General features: G+C 37.1%; 1 protein-coding gene across 1 annotated transcript; it reads right to left on the reverse strand.

Moving 5' to 3' along the window:
* Positions 1-16336: 16336 nt before the first annotated feature.
* On the reverse strand, positions 16337-17078 carry LOC116636234 (vitamin K epoxide reductase complex subunit 1-like). Its single transcript, XM_032410831.1, is given in 2 exon segments — positions 16337-16684; positions 16687-17078. Coding segments are annotated over 2 exon segments (489 nt in total). The 5' UTR covers positions 17072-17078; the 3' UTR covers positions 16337-16580.
* Positions 17079-18280: the final 1202 nt, after the last annotated feature.

Below are 18280 nucleotides of genomic sequence, written 5' to 3' on the forward strand. Positions count from 1 at the left end.
TCGAAAGAGGCAGCCGCTCATTGGCTGCGTCTGGACAAGGGGGCGGAGCGGTCAGGGTGCTAGCGGCGCGCGCTTCCGCAGCCCGCCTCCAAGCTCGCCGGGCTCGGCTCAGACTCATCCGGATGGGAAGTGATGTAAGGAGTAGTGAGCTGGTCAGAGTAGTCGAGTGAGAGTATGGGAGGTGGAAAGAAAATTGAATCCACTGGCACCTTTTTACTGTATTTACAGCTGGAGTTACACATTACTCAGATTTAGATAATTGTGGGTTTTAGTATTTTAAAGAAGAAATAAAAGGTATAGATTAGGAAGGAAAATTTTAGCTATTTTTTCATAGGTGATGTGTGCATAGAATAACCCAAAAAGTGTAGAAGTTATTAAATATATAAATTAATTTAGCGGAGTTGCAGATACGAAGTAAATATTCAAAGACCAATTATGTTTGAATATATTAGGAACAAACAACATTGACTTTTAAAGAAATATGATTTCTGGGGCAACTGCCTTCGGCTCAGGTCATGATCCAGGAGTCCCCAAATCGAGTCCTATATTGGGCTCCTTACTCAGCGGGAGCCTGCTTCTCCCTCTCTTCCCCTCCTAGTGCTATCTCTGTCGCTATCTCTGTCTCTCTCAAATAAATAAATAAAATCTTAAAAAAAAATAAAATATGATTTCTAATAGCATACAAGATATCAAGTAACTAGAAATAAATTTAACCCAAATCGCAACATTTCTACAGAGAATATGAAATATTTTTGAAAGAAATTGAAGACCTAAATACAATTGACCCTTGAACATGGCAAGTGTTAGGGGTACTGACCCCTGTGCAGTTGAAAAATCACTGTAACTTTTAACTCCCCGTGAACTTAACTAGTAATAGCCTACTGATGTTGACTAGAAGTCTTCCAATAACATAAAGTTAATTAACACGTATTTTGTATGTTATATGTATTGTATGCTGTATTCTTACAATAAAGTGAGCTACAAAAAAGAAAATGCTGGGGCTCCTGGGTGGCTCAGTCGTTAAGCGTCTGCCTTCGGCTCAGGTCATGATCTCAGGGTCCTGGGATCGAGCCCCACACAGGGCTCCCTGCTCCGAGGGAAGTCTGCTTCTCCCTCTCCCACTCCCCCTGCTTGTGTTCCCTCTCTTGCTGTGTCTCTCTCTGTAAAATAAATAAATAAAATCTTTTTTAAAAAATGTAATTAAGAAAATCGTAGGAAAAATACTTTATAGTACTGTGCTGTCTTTATAAAAAAACAAAACTAACTGTAAGTGGGCTTGCACAGTTCAAGCCCATGTTGTTCAAGGGTCAACAGTGAATGGAGGATTACATCATGTTCATGGTTGCAAGACTCAATATTTTTACCTTATTTCTTCCCAAATTGACTCAATGCAAATCCATTCAAAATTGCAGTAGGTGTATGAGTGTAGGTTTGTGTGTGTGTGTGTTGGGGGGGGGGTGTAACATGACAAGTTTATTTTAAATGTATATGGAAATGCAAAGCACCAAAAATATCCAAGAAACTTTCGGAGATCTCTTGAAGAATAATAAAGTTGGTATGTACCACGTATAAAATCATGGTAATTAAGACACTGTGGCAATGGTGAAAGGATAGACAAACATGAAAGAAACAGGATAGATGGCTCAGAAACAGACCTTTACATAAATGGACACTTGATTTAAGACGAAGGTGATACTCCTAAGCAGTGGGAAAAGGACTTTTTGATAATGAACAGTGCTTGGTCGATTTGATAGTCACATTGTGGGAAAAAAAGAAACAACCTCTACTTCAAACCATAACCCAGATCAAATGATATGCAAGTTGATTATATATTTAATTGTAAAAGATAAAATAATTAACATTCTAGGAGCTGTCTATAAATTGTCCTAATGACAGGAATGATTTTTAAATTGAACAAAAATGTCACTAACTATGAAAAAAATAATTATATTCTTGAGTACATTAAATTGATAACTGAAGAACTTAGGTCTATCCAAAGACAGCATTAGGGAATGAAAGGCAAGGCACAGATTGGAAGAAGGTATTTACCAGATGCCAGTTGGGCCCATATGTAAAATATATGAAAAACGGATATAAATTGCTAAGAAAATGATTGACCACCAATAAGAAAAATGGGTCAGATACTTTAGCAGGCTCTCCAAAAGAAAATCTCAAAGATCAATAAACTTGTATAAAGGTGCTCAACCTTATTTGTAATGAGGAAAATGAAAAATAAAGCCATAATGTGATACTCCTCAACACCCATCAGAATGGCTAAAATTAAGACTGACAATAGGGGTATCGAGGGAACCAGAGATGAGACCACAGCCTCAGCCACTACCTTGATTGCAGCCTGTGAGGGACTCAGAGCCTGAGGACCCAACCAATGGGAATTGTCACATACTGCTGGTGAGAGTAACTTGGTACAACAGTTTTGGAAAACAGTTTTTGGTCTAGCAATCCCACTTTGAGGTATATAACCAACGGAAATGCATGATGCACTTGTGCATCAAGATACATTTTATAAAAATGTTTTTAGCAGTAAAATTCAAAATCACCCCAACCTGGAAGTAAGCCAAACATCCTTCAAGAGTACAAGGCTTAAATATATTGAGCTATATTTGCTTAACAAAATGCTACATAGCAACATAAAAGAAAAATCACAACTCCTTGCAACAATGTGGAAAATCTCATAAAGTTGAGCAAAAGAAGCCAGACTCCCAGTCAATTACATCCCAAGAATACTATATAATTCCATTTACATGTAAACAGGCAAGGTGTTGTATAGGGTTGTAAGTTTAAGTGTTAAAATTATAAAGAATAATCAAGGAATCGATTACCATGAAAGTCAGGATAATGGTTACCTTGGGGAGGGGAGAAGGGACAATGATTAGAAGGGAATAGGGTGGCAGTAATCTGGTGTTTTGGCTTTGTTCTTTTTCTTGTTCTAGTTGTGATTTTGTGGTAATTCATTGAGCTGAATATGTTGTTTTGTGTACTTTTGTGTGTATACACTATGTTTATCAATAAAAATATTTTTAAAACTTTTGTAAAGCAAAAATATTTGTTTCCACTGAGGAACTGAAATGTATTTCTTTGTAATTTACCCTGTCTGGCTGAAAGAAATCCTACAACTAAATACGAAGTTCAGTTCTAACACTTATATAAACCAATGTGACCAAATATTTCCCTTCTTTTTCCTCAGTCCTTGACTTTCTACTGATATTTCCCTTGCCATGATTGTTTTTAATCTCCATATTTTAAACCATTATTTAGTTTTATATATTTATACCTGGATATGACTGCTTGGAATGTGACATCTCTTAAAATTCACATCAACTACATGAAACTCCAGTTGTTTAAATTAACAGGAATAGTTATTTCTCTTGGGGATCTCTCCTACCTACCTATCAACTGACCAAGAATCCCAGAAGCAGAAAAAAAAAAAAGTTCATGTTTGCTACACTTTATTAAATAGATGGCTTCATTGCTGCCTAAAAGACTTAACTTACCCTAAAAAGGATCCACCTCACACTTAGAAAATAGTTGAAGTTTGAAGAATTTAATAAAGCCTATAGGAGTAATAATCATGTGGTAATCCTTTAAAGCATATCAACACTGCAAATAAAATAACAATGAATAATTTCCCATAACTGTCCAAATTCTATAGTGCCCAAGTAACCCTTGTAAAAAGGAACAACTGGAGCCCAAAGAACAGCCGTGTGTTGTGACCTTAGCATACCCAGAATGGTTGTAATTGTAATCATTATGTGGTAGGAAGCTATCGTAAGTTTTAGCTTGGAAGTTACTTAATTCACACAATCTCGTTACAGTTCTAAATGTGGTTCAAATTAACTGTACTTCCTAAATGTAGCTCTTGAAATCAGTACAGTACAATTAACTCCTTGATAAAATGTTTTTAAAAAACAAAAGATAAGTCTCCTAGACATTTGAATGCAATATGATTCAAAATGCCCAAACTTAGCATTTCTAGGCATTTGGATACAATGTACATACACGTAAGGTTTAATACAACTAAAAATTTTTTGATAAACCAAAGTTAAACTCTTACTTGTTTACTTGCAGGAATTATCCATAAGCTTGATAGTGATTATTAAACAAAAATTAATTGAGAGTCTATTGATAAGGAGATGTTATGCGGATTGATTGCCTTGTCACATCACAATGATACTACCTGCTGGCTGGGTGGCTGATTGTGAGAAGTCTTTGTTTCAAGAAAAAAAAAAATGAAAATCATAATGTGCTACATAATAGCACATTATGTGTACAGAGCCCTGCCCCAGTTCCAAATATATCAATTGGCAATTGTATATCCAAATATATCAATTATCAATAGATACAATTGACAGAAACTGAACAGACAACAAAATGAGTAGAAAATTTTTATAGTCTTATTGCTATGTTCCTAAGATACCCCAAAATGAGCGTGGGTAGGTATTGGGCCCATTTTTCCTCAGTCCTGACCTATTAGCAGTTGTAATTAAAATCACCTTCTATGCCCATCCCTCTTCTGTGGGAACTGCTTCATCCAGAGCCTCTGCCTAGGTGACTTTAGTCCCATCAGGTAGTCCCAGTCAGGTAAAACTGATTGGACTAGAGTGGGCACTTGACTTTGGGAGCCAATCCATAGGCTGGCTTTCCACCTTTGACTATCACAAAAGATACATCGAGACATCATATTTCTTGAAGATTTGAAGGAAGAATTTGCTAGAGGGCCTTGTGCAAAACCATGCGGGGCCACAAACTTTGAGAAAGCTTGTAGGTAGTAGAACAGTGTTACCTGACAGGACAGTTGGAATGAGTATGTAGATTTGATACCTGGAAACTGAACAGCCATTCAGCTCCAGCATCCCAAGGCCAGGTTCTATTGTAATTCCAGTTCTTTTCTTTTTCAATCCAAGCCCTTACAGTAAACTTCCTTTCCTTGTGCTAGCTAATGCCAGTTAGTCTATACTCCTTGTATCCACAAAAGCTGAACTAAAACAAAGCTTAGGATCAACAGTTATAGTCTAATTGTTTCTCAGTTTTTATTAGAAGGCGCAAATTGCCATGAGAAATGGCAGCTGCTAAATGCTTTTACTTTAAATGCTGTTTGCAAAGCAGGATACCAAACTCATTCTCAAGGACAAGATGGTAACTGCAAACTTTAACAAAATCACACTTAAGTATAAATGATTTAGGCAGTTTTTATAATAACTTAAAGAGAGATGATTTTGAAAAGTTCAAAATAGAATGTAACAAAATCCCATTTAAAGGTAGAGTTGGGAGCTAAAATATTTTAGTGATTTATCTGAATCTGAGACAAATTATAGTGGACACTGGCTGTCATCTAAAAATCACTTTATTTTTATTTTTTTACATTTCTTGGCTCACTCTTTATAAAGACCTACAAGTTTAGAAAATATAGACTGTGTTTGTTTGCCTTTCCAGCCCATACTCCAGGATGATGTTTCAACCTCTGTTTTACTGCTTTCCACTATTCCCTTACCTTCTCAACCCACCAATACACTTTCCTTGCTGGCCTCCAGGCTTGGATCAATCATGCCACTTGCTTTCTCAGCTCCTACAAGTGAGCTACTGAGTAGGTTGGAGAGGTTTCCAGCTGTGCCATCATGAAGCTATAGTGACCAGGTGAGTTTTCAATGGCGCACAATAAAGTATCACTGACCAGCAGAACTCATGCTTCCATTCTCTAGAACAGAGATTCTAAATTTCTCTACCACTGTCTATATAAGAACAGATACCATGAGAAAAATGAAGGCTTTACTTATTAAGACTAAGCTTATTTAAATCTTACATAAAATTTCACAAGGAAATAAACAAGATTTGGAATGTTTTAGCAATCATTCTGCAGTATTATATATACTTCCTTAAGTCTTCACTACAATCAAAATCATGAATATATCCATCACCCCTAAAGTCTCCTTGGACCCTTTGTATTCCTTTTGTTTGCAGTATGTAAGAGTGTATAATTTACTTTTGATTAATGGCTGTATTTAACAATTTGCTAGCCTAATTCCTAAATATTTAACGATCAGCTCTCAAGAGCTAGGATCAGCTGGTTATAGCACATCACTGATTTTCTTACCTCTCGTTCTCCTTTCTCCAGTTTAAGTAACTTCAGTTTCTTCAGCTTTTCCTCATCTTACCTATTTGTCAAAGCTTTCATCAGTTTTAAGCCTCTCAATTCAGTGACTGAGCTGAGAACTGGACCGGAGAGTGCTACTCTATATGTTACAGGCTTAAAAATGAAACCAAGCTGTAAATGTTAAGGGACAAGAGAGCCTGGGGCACTTTCCTAGGGTTGAGAAATTAGATGGTTGCTGGGAAAGGTAGCTCCAAGTAGGAAGGGACCCTTTCTAACTAAGCGACCCTTGGGAGATCTCTCTGTAGATGTGGGTAGGAGGAAGGAAGGAAAACAGGGTTACTCAGTTCTGGAGTGGGACATATTTTTTGCACACTGTGCTTTCTGCAAGCACCACTTAACACTAATTGAATTCAATGCCACTGATTATTTCAAAAGGAGCCCCCATTGGGCCTATCTCTACCCAGGAATAATGGTTGTGGGTATCAAAGAGGTAATTTGAAAAGACATTTTCCTCTACTGCTTTAAGTGAAACCTTGGGGGGAAAAGACTGAGCTGCCCCAAAATGTCTTATTCAGGGTTAAAACTTTCTTTTCCCTGGCTGTAATGGAATCTGGTTGTCCTCTATGAGTTTTTGCTTTTATGAATAGCAGGAAGATGGCCTGATTTTAAAGATTGCCCTTGACTCTTTTTCAAGCAGCAGGATCCAGATCATTCACTCTGTCACCATAATTTTAACTTAAAACACCCCTAAACCATACTTGAGACTATTACAGATTTATTTATTTTGCAGTAAATAAAATAATAAAATTTTCTTAAAATTTTTACAACTCTAAATAGTGTTTAGGTTAGTTCAGACAAATGCATGCTTGGGGAAGCTTAAAGTGTCCTAAAAGCAAATGGTTCTTTTGGTGAACGGTTCATTTGTACAGGATACTCTGGCCAGAGCTAAAAATGGCTTTTGATTGTTTAGGAGTGATTTTATAGCATTTAAAACATTAAAACTTTAAATAACATTTTAGATCAATTTGAATGTAAAAGGATAGAAAAGAAGCTAGTTAAATTGCAAAATTTATATTACAAGGTAACTCTGCTCTTATCAATCTAGTTCGCAGCATAAGAAAATTTTCCTTTCAACAGGGCTTTTCCTTCTTTCAGACTCCTGGAAAAAATGCTTGGTGTATTTCATATGAATGTAAAAGGCTCTTTTGGCTTTGGTCTAGTGTCAGTAATCTGGGTAGCGGGGTTGGGGAAAATTGGGCCCTGGGGGTTGTCATCTCCTTGACATGAAGCATATGGAAAACACAGGTACATTTAAGCTGCTGTTGAACTATTTTCTTAAGCCTGTTACTATGACTTCTAAATGCATCAATAGGCAGTCCCCTTTACATGCTGCTCTTCACATTTCCAAATGCTCCCTGTCCTTTTAGTCATTGCTATTCAAAATATAGTGTGTGGAAAAGCAACCTGGGTTTCACCTGGGAGCTTATTAGAAATGCAGAATCTTGAGCCTATCCCAGACTGCTGAATCAGAATCTGCATGGTTACAAGATCCCCAAATCATTCATGACCATAGGAAAGTTTGAGAGCTGATCATCTGCATGGACTTCCCCTAATAATTTTGACCGTAGTGATTAATGCCTCTTTTCTCTGAACTCCCACCTTACCTTTTGTCCATTCTTTAAATTAGCACTTTATTATATAATCCTATGTTTCTCATGAATTGTTGGGCATATGCAAAATGATTTCCCTGACAATATTGTGAGCTCTTAGACGAGGGGTTGGCACAATTCTCTAAAAAGCCACATGGTAAATATTTTAGGCTTTGCAGGCCAGATTCTGTCTCAGTTGCATATTCTTTTTGGACTCGTTTACTCTTTAAAAATTAAAATATATTAGGTAGAAAGCCATATGAAAACAGGCCCTAGTCTACATTCGATTTGTGGGCAGTAGTTTGCCCACCCCGGCCCTAGATGGCTAGGCCAGAGTTGTATGTTGGGCTTTTGGTACAGTGCTGTTATGGGTTCTGCCTTCTGTTCTAAAACATTTTGAGGTAAGGTTTAGAAAAAGTTATGAAAAATTATACTATATCAATAAAAGCACCTATTTACATACTTTAAAAAGAAGCTATTAATAAGAATGAAAGATTCCAAATGAACTCATACATACATACATACATACATTTCTTTTCTTATGGGTGCCAAGACAAAAATAAACCATGAATTTCCACTTGGCAAAAGAATATAATAATCCTTAATTTTTATTAAGATCCTATTGGTAAAGAAATGTTGATATTTATTCCAGCCCAATATGAGTACATCAATAGCAAAAAGAATGAAAGTAATATGCCACAGTAGTCAGTTTAAAATTTTTTATGGCAATACATTCTTTGTGACTTGACCATAGTATTATTCTTTAGTCTCTAAGTGCTTGTTAAATTGTAACCTAATATTATTATGAGCCATCTGTGGTGTGTGGTGTTTAAGGTATTTATATGTCATAATTAATTCCTTGATTTTTGATTGCATTAATATTTGAACCAAAACAGTGTTAGCAAGAGATGAATGAAAAAGAATATTCTAGGAAAAGCAGCAGTATAACATATATATTACACATGCATGCACACACACACACACACATGCACAGACGCACACATGCATGCAAGTAAGTATGCTGCCCTGTGTTATTGCTCTAGGCAATGTTAGGGAGAGAAATGGGTTTTCTGTCTAGGCTGCTGTTTTGTCGATTTTTTTTTTTTTTTTTTTTGGACCCTTATAAGAAAACTAGTAATAAGCTTATTTTGAGACCAGAAAAAAAATGTAGTTTTCCTGATAGGAAAGACCAAAAAACATTACTGTTATATATCCTATAGATTGTTTCTTTCATTGGTATCAAAAGAACTGGACTGTGTTTGGAAATCTGAATTTAATGAAAGGCTACACAGAACATATTTAAATTTGTGAAACCATTTGCTATTAACATAAGAAATAATTTTTCTTAAGACATTGTTCATCTACAGAGAAAGAAATCATATAATATTCAAGATGTAAGAGCAGATTATTTGTATTTATATCTTTTTAAGTTTGATATGTTCACAAGAATAAGGCTTTTAATTTTCATATGCTTGAAGAGAATAATTAATAGCTAACCTATAAATACTCAATTAAAATACCATTATTTTTGTTTGGTTCCCCACAATATTATTTTTATGTTTCCACTGAAGGCTTTCCAAATTTTGTTTTATTTCCATGTCTTTTTTCCTGTCTGGAGTTATGTTTAATAATCAAAGAACACCACTAAACTGGATGTAGTTGACCTCACATCCCCAAAACATTAGATAATCTTAATCATTTTGAGCGGCTGCTCCTTTTGCCGGCATCCACTGGGTTTCCTGGGAGTGGAAGCTTGTACTTCTCCAGATTGACATAGAGAAACTTACTCTGAAATGTGTCCAAGATGGTCAGGATGAGGTCTTCACAGGAAGTCAGGTCTAGGGAATCATTCATTCAAGATGACGATGTTTAGGTAGTGGAAATCAGTGAAGGTAACTTCAGAGGTCAAAAGGCACGATGCTATATTTTAATTAGTGGAGTTATCTTTGGAAAATTCCATGTTTCCCTTTTGCACATACACGTGAATGTATAGATTCCCCGGAGATGTGTCTGTGCAGACTCGACCTCGTAAGGTGGAGAAAAACAGAGTAGATGCTGGTTTTGTACTGCTGCTATTTTTGGCCAACTCCCTTCATGGCAGAAACACAGCTTGCCTTAATTCCTGCTTATATGCAGAACACATTCTTCTACATGAAGAGGAACAATATAAGTTAACACCCAAACTAGACACTTCTGATAGTGAAAAAGGATGCTATTAACAATTTCAGCTGAAAACAGATATACAGCAGGGACATTTGGCTAATGGATTAATGAGGAATGTTGAAGAGTGAATGGATACCATCCAAGATTTTATTGATGGGTTCTCAAAGGCCCTGGATCTCCAGACTTGAGGATGTGCTATAGCAAAGCATTGGTTTTGGAGGTACACAGCTGATTCCCATCCTAGTTTATCACTTGCTGTCTGCGTGACCTTGGGCATAATTGCTCTTTCAGTTTTCTGGTTATAAGTGGGAATAATAATCCTTACCACTCAAGGTTGTTTTAAGGATTAAAGAGATGATGTATGTATAGTATTTAGCACGGTGTTTGGCACAGAACCATCACTCAGTATAAAAATAGTATACTTTATTATCCCTACTTGACCAGAATCTAGTCCTATGTATATGAATAATGATACAACCACAGCAAGGTATAAAAGAACCTTTTTGACTGCTTGCTCCATACATTCTTTGGACTCCTAAGACAACTCCAGTCCGATGTCCCATAATCAGTCAGCAAGTTCTTGCCATGGGCTCCCCTTATGTCTTGCAAATATTTAGACTGAACCATGAGGCCCAGGGCCTACTGCTTGAATAGGTTAGGGCTTATGCAGCCACAGTGACCCCAATTTTTAGGACATTTCCCTGATGCTCTGTAATATATGACTTCTTCTTAGAAGAACACATTAGCAAGGTGGAAGATGTTCAGTCTACTTATGGATGCATATATTCCACAGTTCTCTTTTCTGGTAACACAGGAGAGCTGGGGCTAGCAATTTGCTCCTGAAAAGAACATTTCAGGAATTTTGACAGCCATTATAAAAATTAATTTATGTAAACATTAACTAAATTATATTTAAAAACAAGGTTAATATATACTCAAAAATTCACCAATTGCTAATTGTTTTACTACATTTAACTATTACCTATGCTTTTCAGCTTAATTTGTGTCCATTGTGTCTGTAAGGTAGAATACTGTATAGTGGTCTGCTACGGTCGTTACACATCTGTTCTCAACTCCACATTGAGTGACGCTACTTTGGCAGCTTGAAATCAGCCATGATGGGTATATTCACATCATGGAAGCAGATGAGCACTACAAATCAAGGCTTGATTTAATGTGTGTTGATTGTCTAGACTTTAGAAAGTGATGGACAAAATGTAGATTAAACCTTTAGGTATGCCTTGGCTGCAACCAGTACAGTGCAAATAACACAAAATTGAGGAAATATTCTCCCAATATTTAAAAACAATTCTCTGATTGAGCGAAGAAGTCAGTCAGATCATTGAAAAACTGGTGAAGTTCCTACATATGTCTTCATTGTTTTACTTTCTCACTAACGTAAAGGAATGTATCAACCAACAGTCATATCAGAACTACACTTTTGCTCATCTGTTGCAGCCATAGTTTGGCTATGAATACAAGAATTTAACAAAAACTACACAAGGATTCCAGGAGATTCAATTAGCTACATAGAGTTCACAGAAAAGAGTATCGTATATTTTATTATTATTTGTAAATTGTGTGATGCAAAATATCCTCTATATCAGTAAAAATTTATAATAAATGTGTGTGTATGTACCTAATTATATCAATATTAAATATTTTTTTTTGCAGAAGGAGCTGGTTGTTAAACATTTACCAGAACACCACTTGTTGGGACCTACGGAGCTACACTTATCTGATGTCAGAACAGCCCCTGAATTCAGAACTGCCCCTAGGGTCAGTATTTAAGTCTGGGAATTTCAGGGCTTGGCCACTGTTGCCCTGCTAGTCCATGGAAAGGCCAAATCAGTAAGGGTTAAAGTCAGAGAAGTGAAGCTTGAAGAGTGAGACTAGACGGTAGAGTGAAGGGTGACATAAACTAGAGTCAAATGCTTGAAAAAGAACGCAAAAGAAGTCCACATGGGAAACAAGGCAGCCAGAGAGATAATGAGATGAAGGGTGGGATTAATTCCTGAATTCACTCATTTAAAGGCACTCATTTAAAAGATGCCTATTTTATGTGGGGGCCACCAGACTATCCACTGTTCTGAATATACACCTGGAAGCACTGTGCTGTCTCAGACAGTTTAGGGGCCTATGAGGTTAGGAGTGTTGGTGAGGTTGAAAGTGAAGTTTGCTTTGGGTGAGCTTCCAACTCAAGGAAATTGGGGAGAAATGATAGCCATCTCAGGGAACATATTTTTTTTAGTACAGTAGGATGGTTATTAGAAACATTGCAAATCTTATTTATTCTATTCTATAATTTTATGTAGGATTTCTTGGAGGTTCATTCTTAGCAATTAGACCCTTCAGTCCTCACATGGTACCTATTTAATATGTGTATTAAATCTTGAATCCATCTGAAATTCAATTTTGTGTATAAAGGAAATATCTGACAATTTTTTTTCTGAAAGCATAGTGAATTTTCTTAGAATGCTCATCAGCAGAATATATTTTTATTTTTTATTTTTTTTAAGAATTTGTTTATCTATTTGACAGAGAGAGAGAGAAAGAGAGAGAGTGAGCACAAGCAGGGGGAGTGGCAGGCAGAGGGAGAGGGAGAAGCAGGCTCCTCGGTGAGCCCGACGTGGGGCTCGATCCCAGGACCCTGGGATTATGACCTGAGCCGAAGGCAGATGCTTAACCGACTGAGCCACCCAGGTGCTCCAGAATATATTTTTAGTTAAAATATATTTTTAGTTAAAATGCTTTACTTAAAGCATTTGGCTTTTAGCGAGACTTGGAAGACGATGGCTTAAACCGGAGGTTCTCAGACTTTATTTAACAAGCATCAGAATCCCCTGAAGGCTTGTTAAAACCCAGATTGCTGGTCGTTTTCTCCAGAGTTTTGAGACAGTAGGTCTGGGATAGTGTCCAAGAATTTGGATTTCTAACAAGCTCACAGGTGATATTGATGCTGTTGCTCTAGGGGCCACACTCAAAATAACTGGTTTAAACAACTAAGGGAATGATGACTATCAGTGGATCAGGGATTGATGGTCTGTCTAAAGCTAGGCCACCCAGGCCTGGTACCTTGGTTGTGTGATGCCTTGGAAACCTAGGCTCCTTGAATTTTTCTGTTCTTTAATCCTTGGATTGGGGCTTTAGGCTTTATGGTCCTGTGATTGCTCCTGCAACTCCATGTTCCGTCCAGTAAGAATAGGAACAGGCTTCACCTCTACATCCACCCCCCCCCCCCCCCCCCCCCCTTGCCCCCCCCCCCAAGCCAGACCTAGAGATTTCTGCTTATAGCTTTTTAGCTAGAACGGTGTCACATAGCAACCTGTACCTGTAACAGCAATTTAGACACATAGATCTTTTTTTAAGCTAGCTGCATTGCTACCCTGAGCAAAACTGGATATGGAAGCCTTTGGGTATTGTTTGTGATTTCAGTGGCAATGTTTCTTTCTAGTGTTTCGTTATTAAGACGTTGTTGGCTTATCATATTAAGGAGCTATCTTACTTTCCTTCCTCACTTATAAGGCACTATCAGGCATAGGCATAGGATTTTTAAATGTGACAATATATTTTTCTTAATTGGTGTATTGATGTAGCAGGACTCATTGCAACAGCACATGTCCTAATACTAAATCGTCATTGCACTTATGCCTGATTATTCTCTAATATCTATTGAATTTGATTGTATATATTGTATTAAGATTTTTACATTATTTCTCATTAACTAAATCAGTATTTGTTGACTTTAGAGCTATATTTAACAAGTTTTCATATCAGGGGTATTTTAGCTTTAAAAACAAACTTGTTGTGCACTCTGTCCCTGGGAATCTGCTAAGCTGAAGTTTACATGAATTACCCCATTTAAGTTTTATAGACACTTTAAGAGGCTCATACCTTAACTATTCCCATTTTACAGATGAGGAAAGTGGGGTTTGAGAGCAGTTGTCTAAGGTCACCGATCTAGGAGATTCTAAGCCCCTTCTTCTTTAGACTATTCTTAATTTATTTGGTACACTGGGAAGCCTTCAATCTTTTGTTATGTTGTAGAATAGCTTATGTTGTGTGAGAATTATTAATTTCTCAAAAGATTAAAATAATTTCTCCATAAAATAAATTCAGATATTCATTTTCTGATTCTGTAGTCTTTTGGGAAAGTTATTTCATGATAACTTAAAATTTTTCTTACAGTTAATTTAGATTTTCAGTTTCTTCTTTGTCATGTAGATTGTCAAATTTATTAGCGTACAATTGAACACAGTACACACAGATGAAAATTATCTCCGTATTTGTCACAATCTCTTTTTATTAGATTTATTAAAGAATGATAAATGCATTATGTTTTCTCAAAGAACTAGACCTTGGCTTTATCTCTCAGCTTTCTCTTTCTATTTTGTAATTCACTGTCCTATAAACATCAGCATCATTACTTTCTACACCTCCTTTCCTTAGAACAGTATTACAGTTGCTTCTTTTCCAATACCGTAAATGATTTGTGTATTTTCTCTACTTATTTTGTTATTTTTAAAAATTAACACAAGCTTTTGACTTTATTAATTCGTTTTTAAATATAGCTTTAGGTTAAATCCCTTACGTTTTTATACATGTCATTTCATTTTGCGTTTGATTTTATGTTTAGCCAACAGTTATTTAGGAGAAATTATTTTAACTCCAAAGGAATATGAATATATGTCTGTTTTTTTTTACTATTGAATTTTAGTGGTTTTGTATTTTTTGTTACATTTTGTTTTGGTTCATTATGATCAGAGAGAGTGGCCGGTATAATTTTCATTTTGTGAAGTTTACTGGGGTGTTGATTGTTCCTAGAAAATAATCAAATTATATTTTCAAAGACATTTTAAAATAAAATATTATGTTTGTCATAAATAAAAACATATGTCATATAATTCATCTTTCTTAATTAATTTGCCATCAATTAAATCTCTTTTATTTGATGCTTCATAGACTAATAGTGGTTTATGAAGAATCCCACTATAAACATATTTCTGTCCATTTCTTCTATTTTCATCAATATAAACTTTTTATATTTTTATAACCTGACACATAATTCTTAGGTTTCCTTTTAATCTTATAAATTCACCCTTTTTATCTCATTCTTTTTCTTGGGTGTTTTCTTGTCTATATAAATATCACTGCCTCTGCTTTATTTTTTCTAACATTTGTTAGAAATATTGTTGACCATCTCACTCTCTTTAAGCTTTTTGTTTAATTTTGTTTTACATATTTTTCTTGTAAGCAACAGTTGGATTTTCATAAAACTGAATCTAAATATTTTCCTTTCTTAATAAGGAATTTTAAACCAATATTCATTAAGTCATATAATCAATGTTTTAGATGTATTTTTGGAATTTTTTTTATTTTTCTAAGTTTATACTTCTTGTTTCTTTTCTTATTACCTGCCTTTTACTACATACACTATATTTTTTCATTTGTATTTCTTTCAGAGATTTGGAAGATAATAATCCTGCTTTCAATTCTATTTAGGCACTATTTTTGGTTAAAAATACAGAAATTTATCAATCTGTAATTATTCATTCAGCAAGCATTTTTTTTTTTGTAGGTTTTGTAAGGTAGGCACTATTCTACACCATAGGTTACCATAGTTAGCAAATACATACATACGTAAATAAAAATGATATAGTCTCTGCCTTTATGAATTTTAACTCTAGAGAGTAATACATTCATTTGTCAAAGAATCACACAACACTGTTATAAAAGTTAGGGTTCAACTAGAGATGTAGAACCAGTAGAAGGTTATATATTAAGAAATTTATTGCAAGGATTTCACTTACTAATTGTGTGTGCTGACCAGGCAAGTCTGAAATTGTGGGGCAGGTTATCAGAAAGAGTGAGTTAGGATCTCTTACTCAAGGGCTGAAGCTACTGTTCACACATAGAAATTTCTTCTTCTTTAGGGACACCTCAGCTTTGATTTTAAGGCCTTTCAACTGAATGAATCAGGTCTACCTAGATTATCTAGAAAATCCTCCCTTGCTTAAAGTCAACTGATTATGGATTTTAATCACACATACAAAATACCTTCACAGCAACACCCTGATTAGTATTTGATTGAATAACTGGGGATTATAACCAAGTTGACATATCAAAAGATAATTAAAAATGTAAAATTACAATTGTGGGAAGTATAATAATGAAGAGGTACATAGCATTATAAAATTGAACGTAAAGGAAAAAACATGGAGGCTAAAAGTTGACTAAGACGTGGATGGAGAACATAATGTGCCTCAGTACTGTGTGAATAGCTTCCATCTTCATCATAGAAGGAAAAATAAATGTGTGGTTAATCATTGCAGGCACTCCATCTGCACCTTGGGTACCCAGATGTTTTGTCCAATTGAAGTTTAGCTCAGCAAATAAGCTTTTTTTTTTTTTTATTTAAGAAATTTTATTGCTCAGAACCTTCCCTCCTTGGGCAATGGCAGGAGCTTTGGAAACCAGCCCTTGGGGACAGAGCCAGAGGCACTAGCGTGGAGGAAAGAGTGGCACATTTGGTCCATTGTCCTGTGTGGGAGTATGGTGGGGTCGGGTTGCAGACTCTTCTAAGGACCCAGACATAGCCCCCTTGGGCAAGGCTCACATGCCAAAGCAGAGCATGAGGTCAGCCTGGCTTGGGTGAGGGCTCAGTGCCCCTTGACCTTGCCCTGCGGTTCCTGGACCTTCCGGAAGCTGAGCACCACTAGGCCCACATTGATGGCATAGGTGGTGATGCAAACGATGCAGAATCATAGAGTACGAAGAATAGGATCCAGGCCAGGTAGACAGAACCGACAAGAGACACCAGGGAACTCAGCACCAGCAGGATAGATGCCCAGCGGGCCCGGAGGCAACCCAACAACAGCTGTAAAGTGTAGAAGATGCAACCGAATATGCTATTGGACTGATTGAGGATGCTGTCCTGGCCGAGCACATGTTCCACCAGTCCGAAGCCCTGGCCCCACCTGGAGGAGAAAACGCGCGAGCAGCTGATGGCGGTACCCACGTCGCAGAGCGCGCGGTAATCCCGGTCCCGGGCGCGCGCCGCCTTCACGTGCAGCGCGTAGAGAGAGAGCACTAAACCCGCGAGGCACAGCGCGAGCCGCACCCATCCAGGGTTCCCCCAGGTAGCGCCCATGTCTTCTGGTCCCAGCAAATAAGCTTTTTCTTTTCCTTCTTCTTCTTCCTCTTTTTTTTTTTTTTTTAAAGCATTTCAAAGGTACTGGTAGTCTCTAGAGTTTCCAAAAGGTGTTCATAAACTAGGAATTTTTCTTGGGTGACATCAGTGTTCATATACCCGATAAGAACCAGCAGCCGCCTGCAGAAGAATGACAGGGTCAAATTGCATCCTGAATATAAAAAGAATGACTATCAATTCATCCATATCTTGCTTCAAAACATCAGAAGGCCAGCAGTTCTGGAGTGAATGAAATCATTTGCCAAAGGCACTGCCTCACTTGTCCCCTCTCCTCCAAGACACAACCAATCCCATCATTTCCAGGGCTTATGGCTTTACCATGGTCTCTGTAGCAGTGAAAACCTTCTTTTCCTTGGATTGGATTTAAGATATGCAAATTTGGAGGATGTCTCTGACAAGGAACGGGCTGACACTTGGTGGCCACAAATGTTCTGTTATCCGGGACTCACTGCTGCAGGATGGGGAATTTACCATGGATCTTCGTACCAAGAGCACCGGGGGAGCCCCCACTTTCAACATCACTGTCACCATGACTGCCAAGACGCTCGTCCTGCTGATGGGCAAAGAAGGTGTCCACGGTGGTATGATCAACAAGAAATGCTATGAAATGGCCTCCCGCCTGCGGCGTTCCCAGTACTGACCTCGTCCGTCCCTTCCCCCCACCACTCCCCACGGCTTTTGCAGCCCTCTCCTTCCCAGACACACACATACATTATTTTTATTTTTTGGGCCATTACCCCACACCCCTTATTGCTGCCAAAACCACATGGGCTGGGGGCTGGGGCTTGATGGACAGACACCTCCCCCTACCCAAACCCGTCCTGTGTGTGGTTGGAAAACTTTTTTGTTTTTTGGTTTTTTTTTTTTCTCTGAATAAAAAAGATTCTACTAACAACAACAACAAAATACTAGCATAAAAGAACTAATCCAAGTTTTAGTAAAATTCTTGTCTTTGTACATTGAACTTCTTTTTTAGGCAAAGATCCGTACTGATGTGTTGTTAGGCTGGATGGTTATAAATTTTTGCATCTGCCTTATAATCCTCGTGTTTCTGTGATGTGATTCCTTGAGTACCCTTTGCTTTGGTCTTCAAATTGCCTTGGGGCCAGAATCAGCAATTTATCCTTTCCAAAAGAATTTATTCTATCC

Source organism: Phoca vitulina, unplaced genomic scaffold, assembly GCF_004348235.1.
Source record: "Phoca vitulina isolate PV1807 unplaced genomic scaffold, GSC_HSeal_1.0 scaffold12, whole genome shotgun sequence".
NCBI classification, from domain to species: domain Eukaryota; kingdom Metazoa; phylum Chordata; class Mammalia; order Carnivora; family Phocidae; genus Phoca; species Phoca vitulina.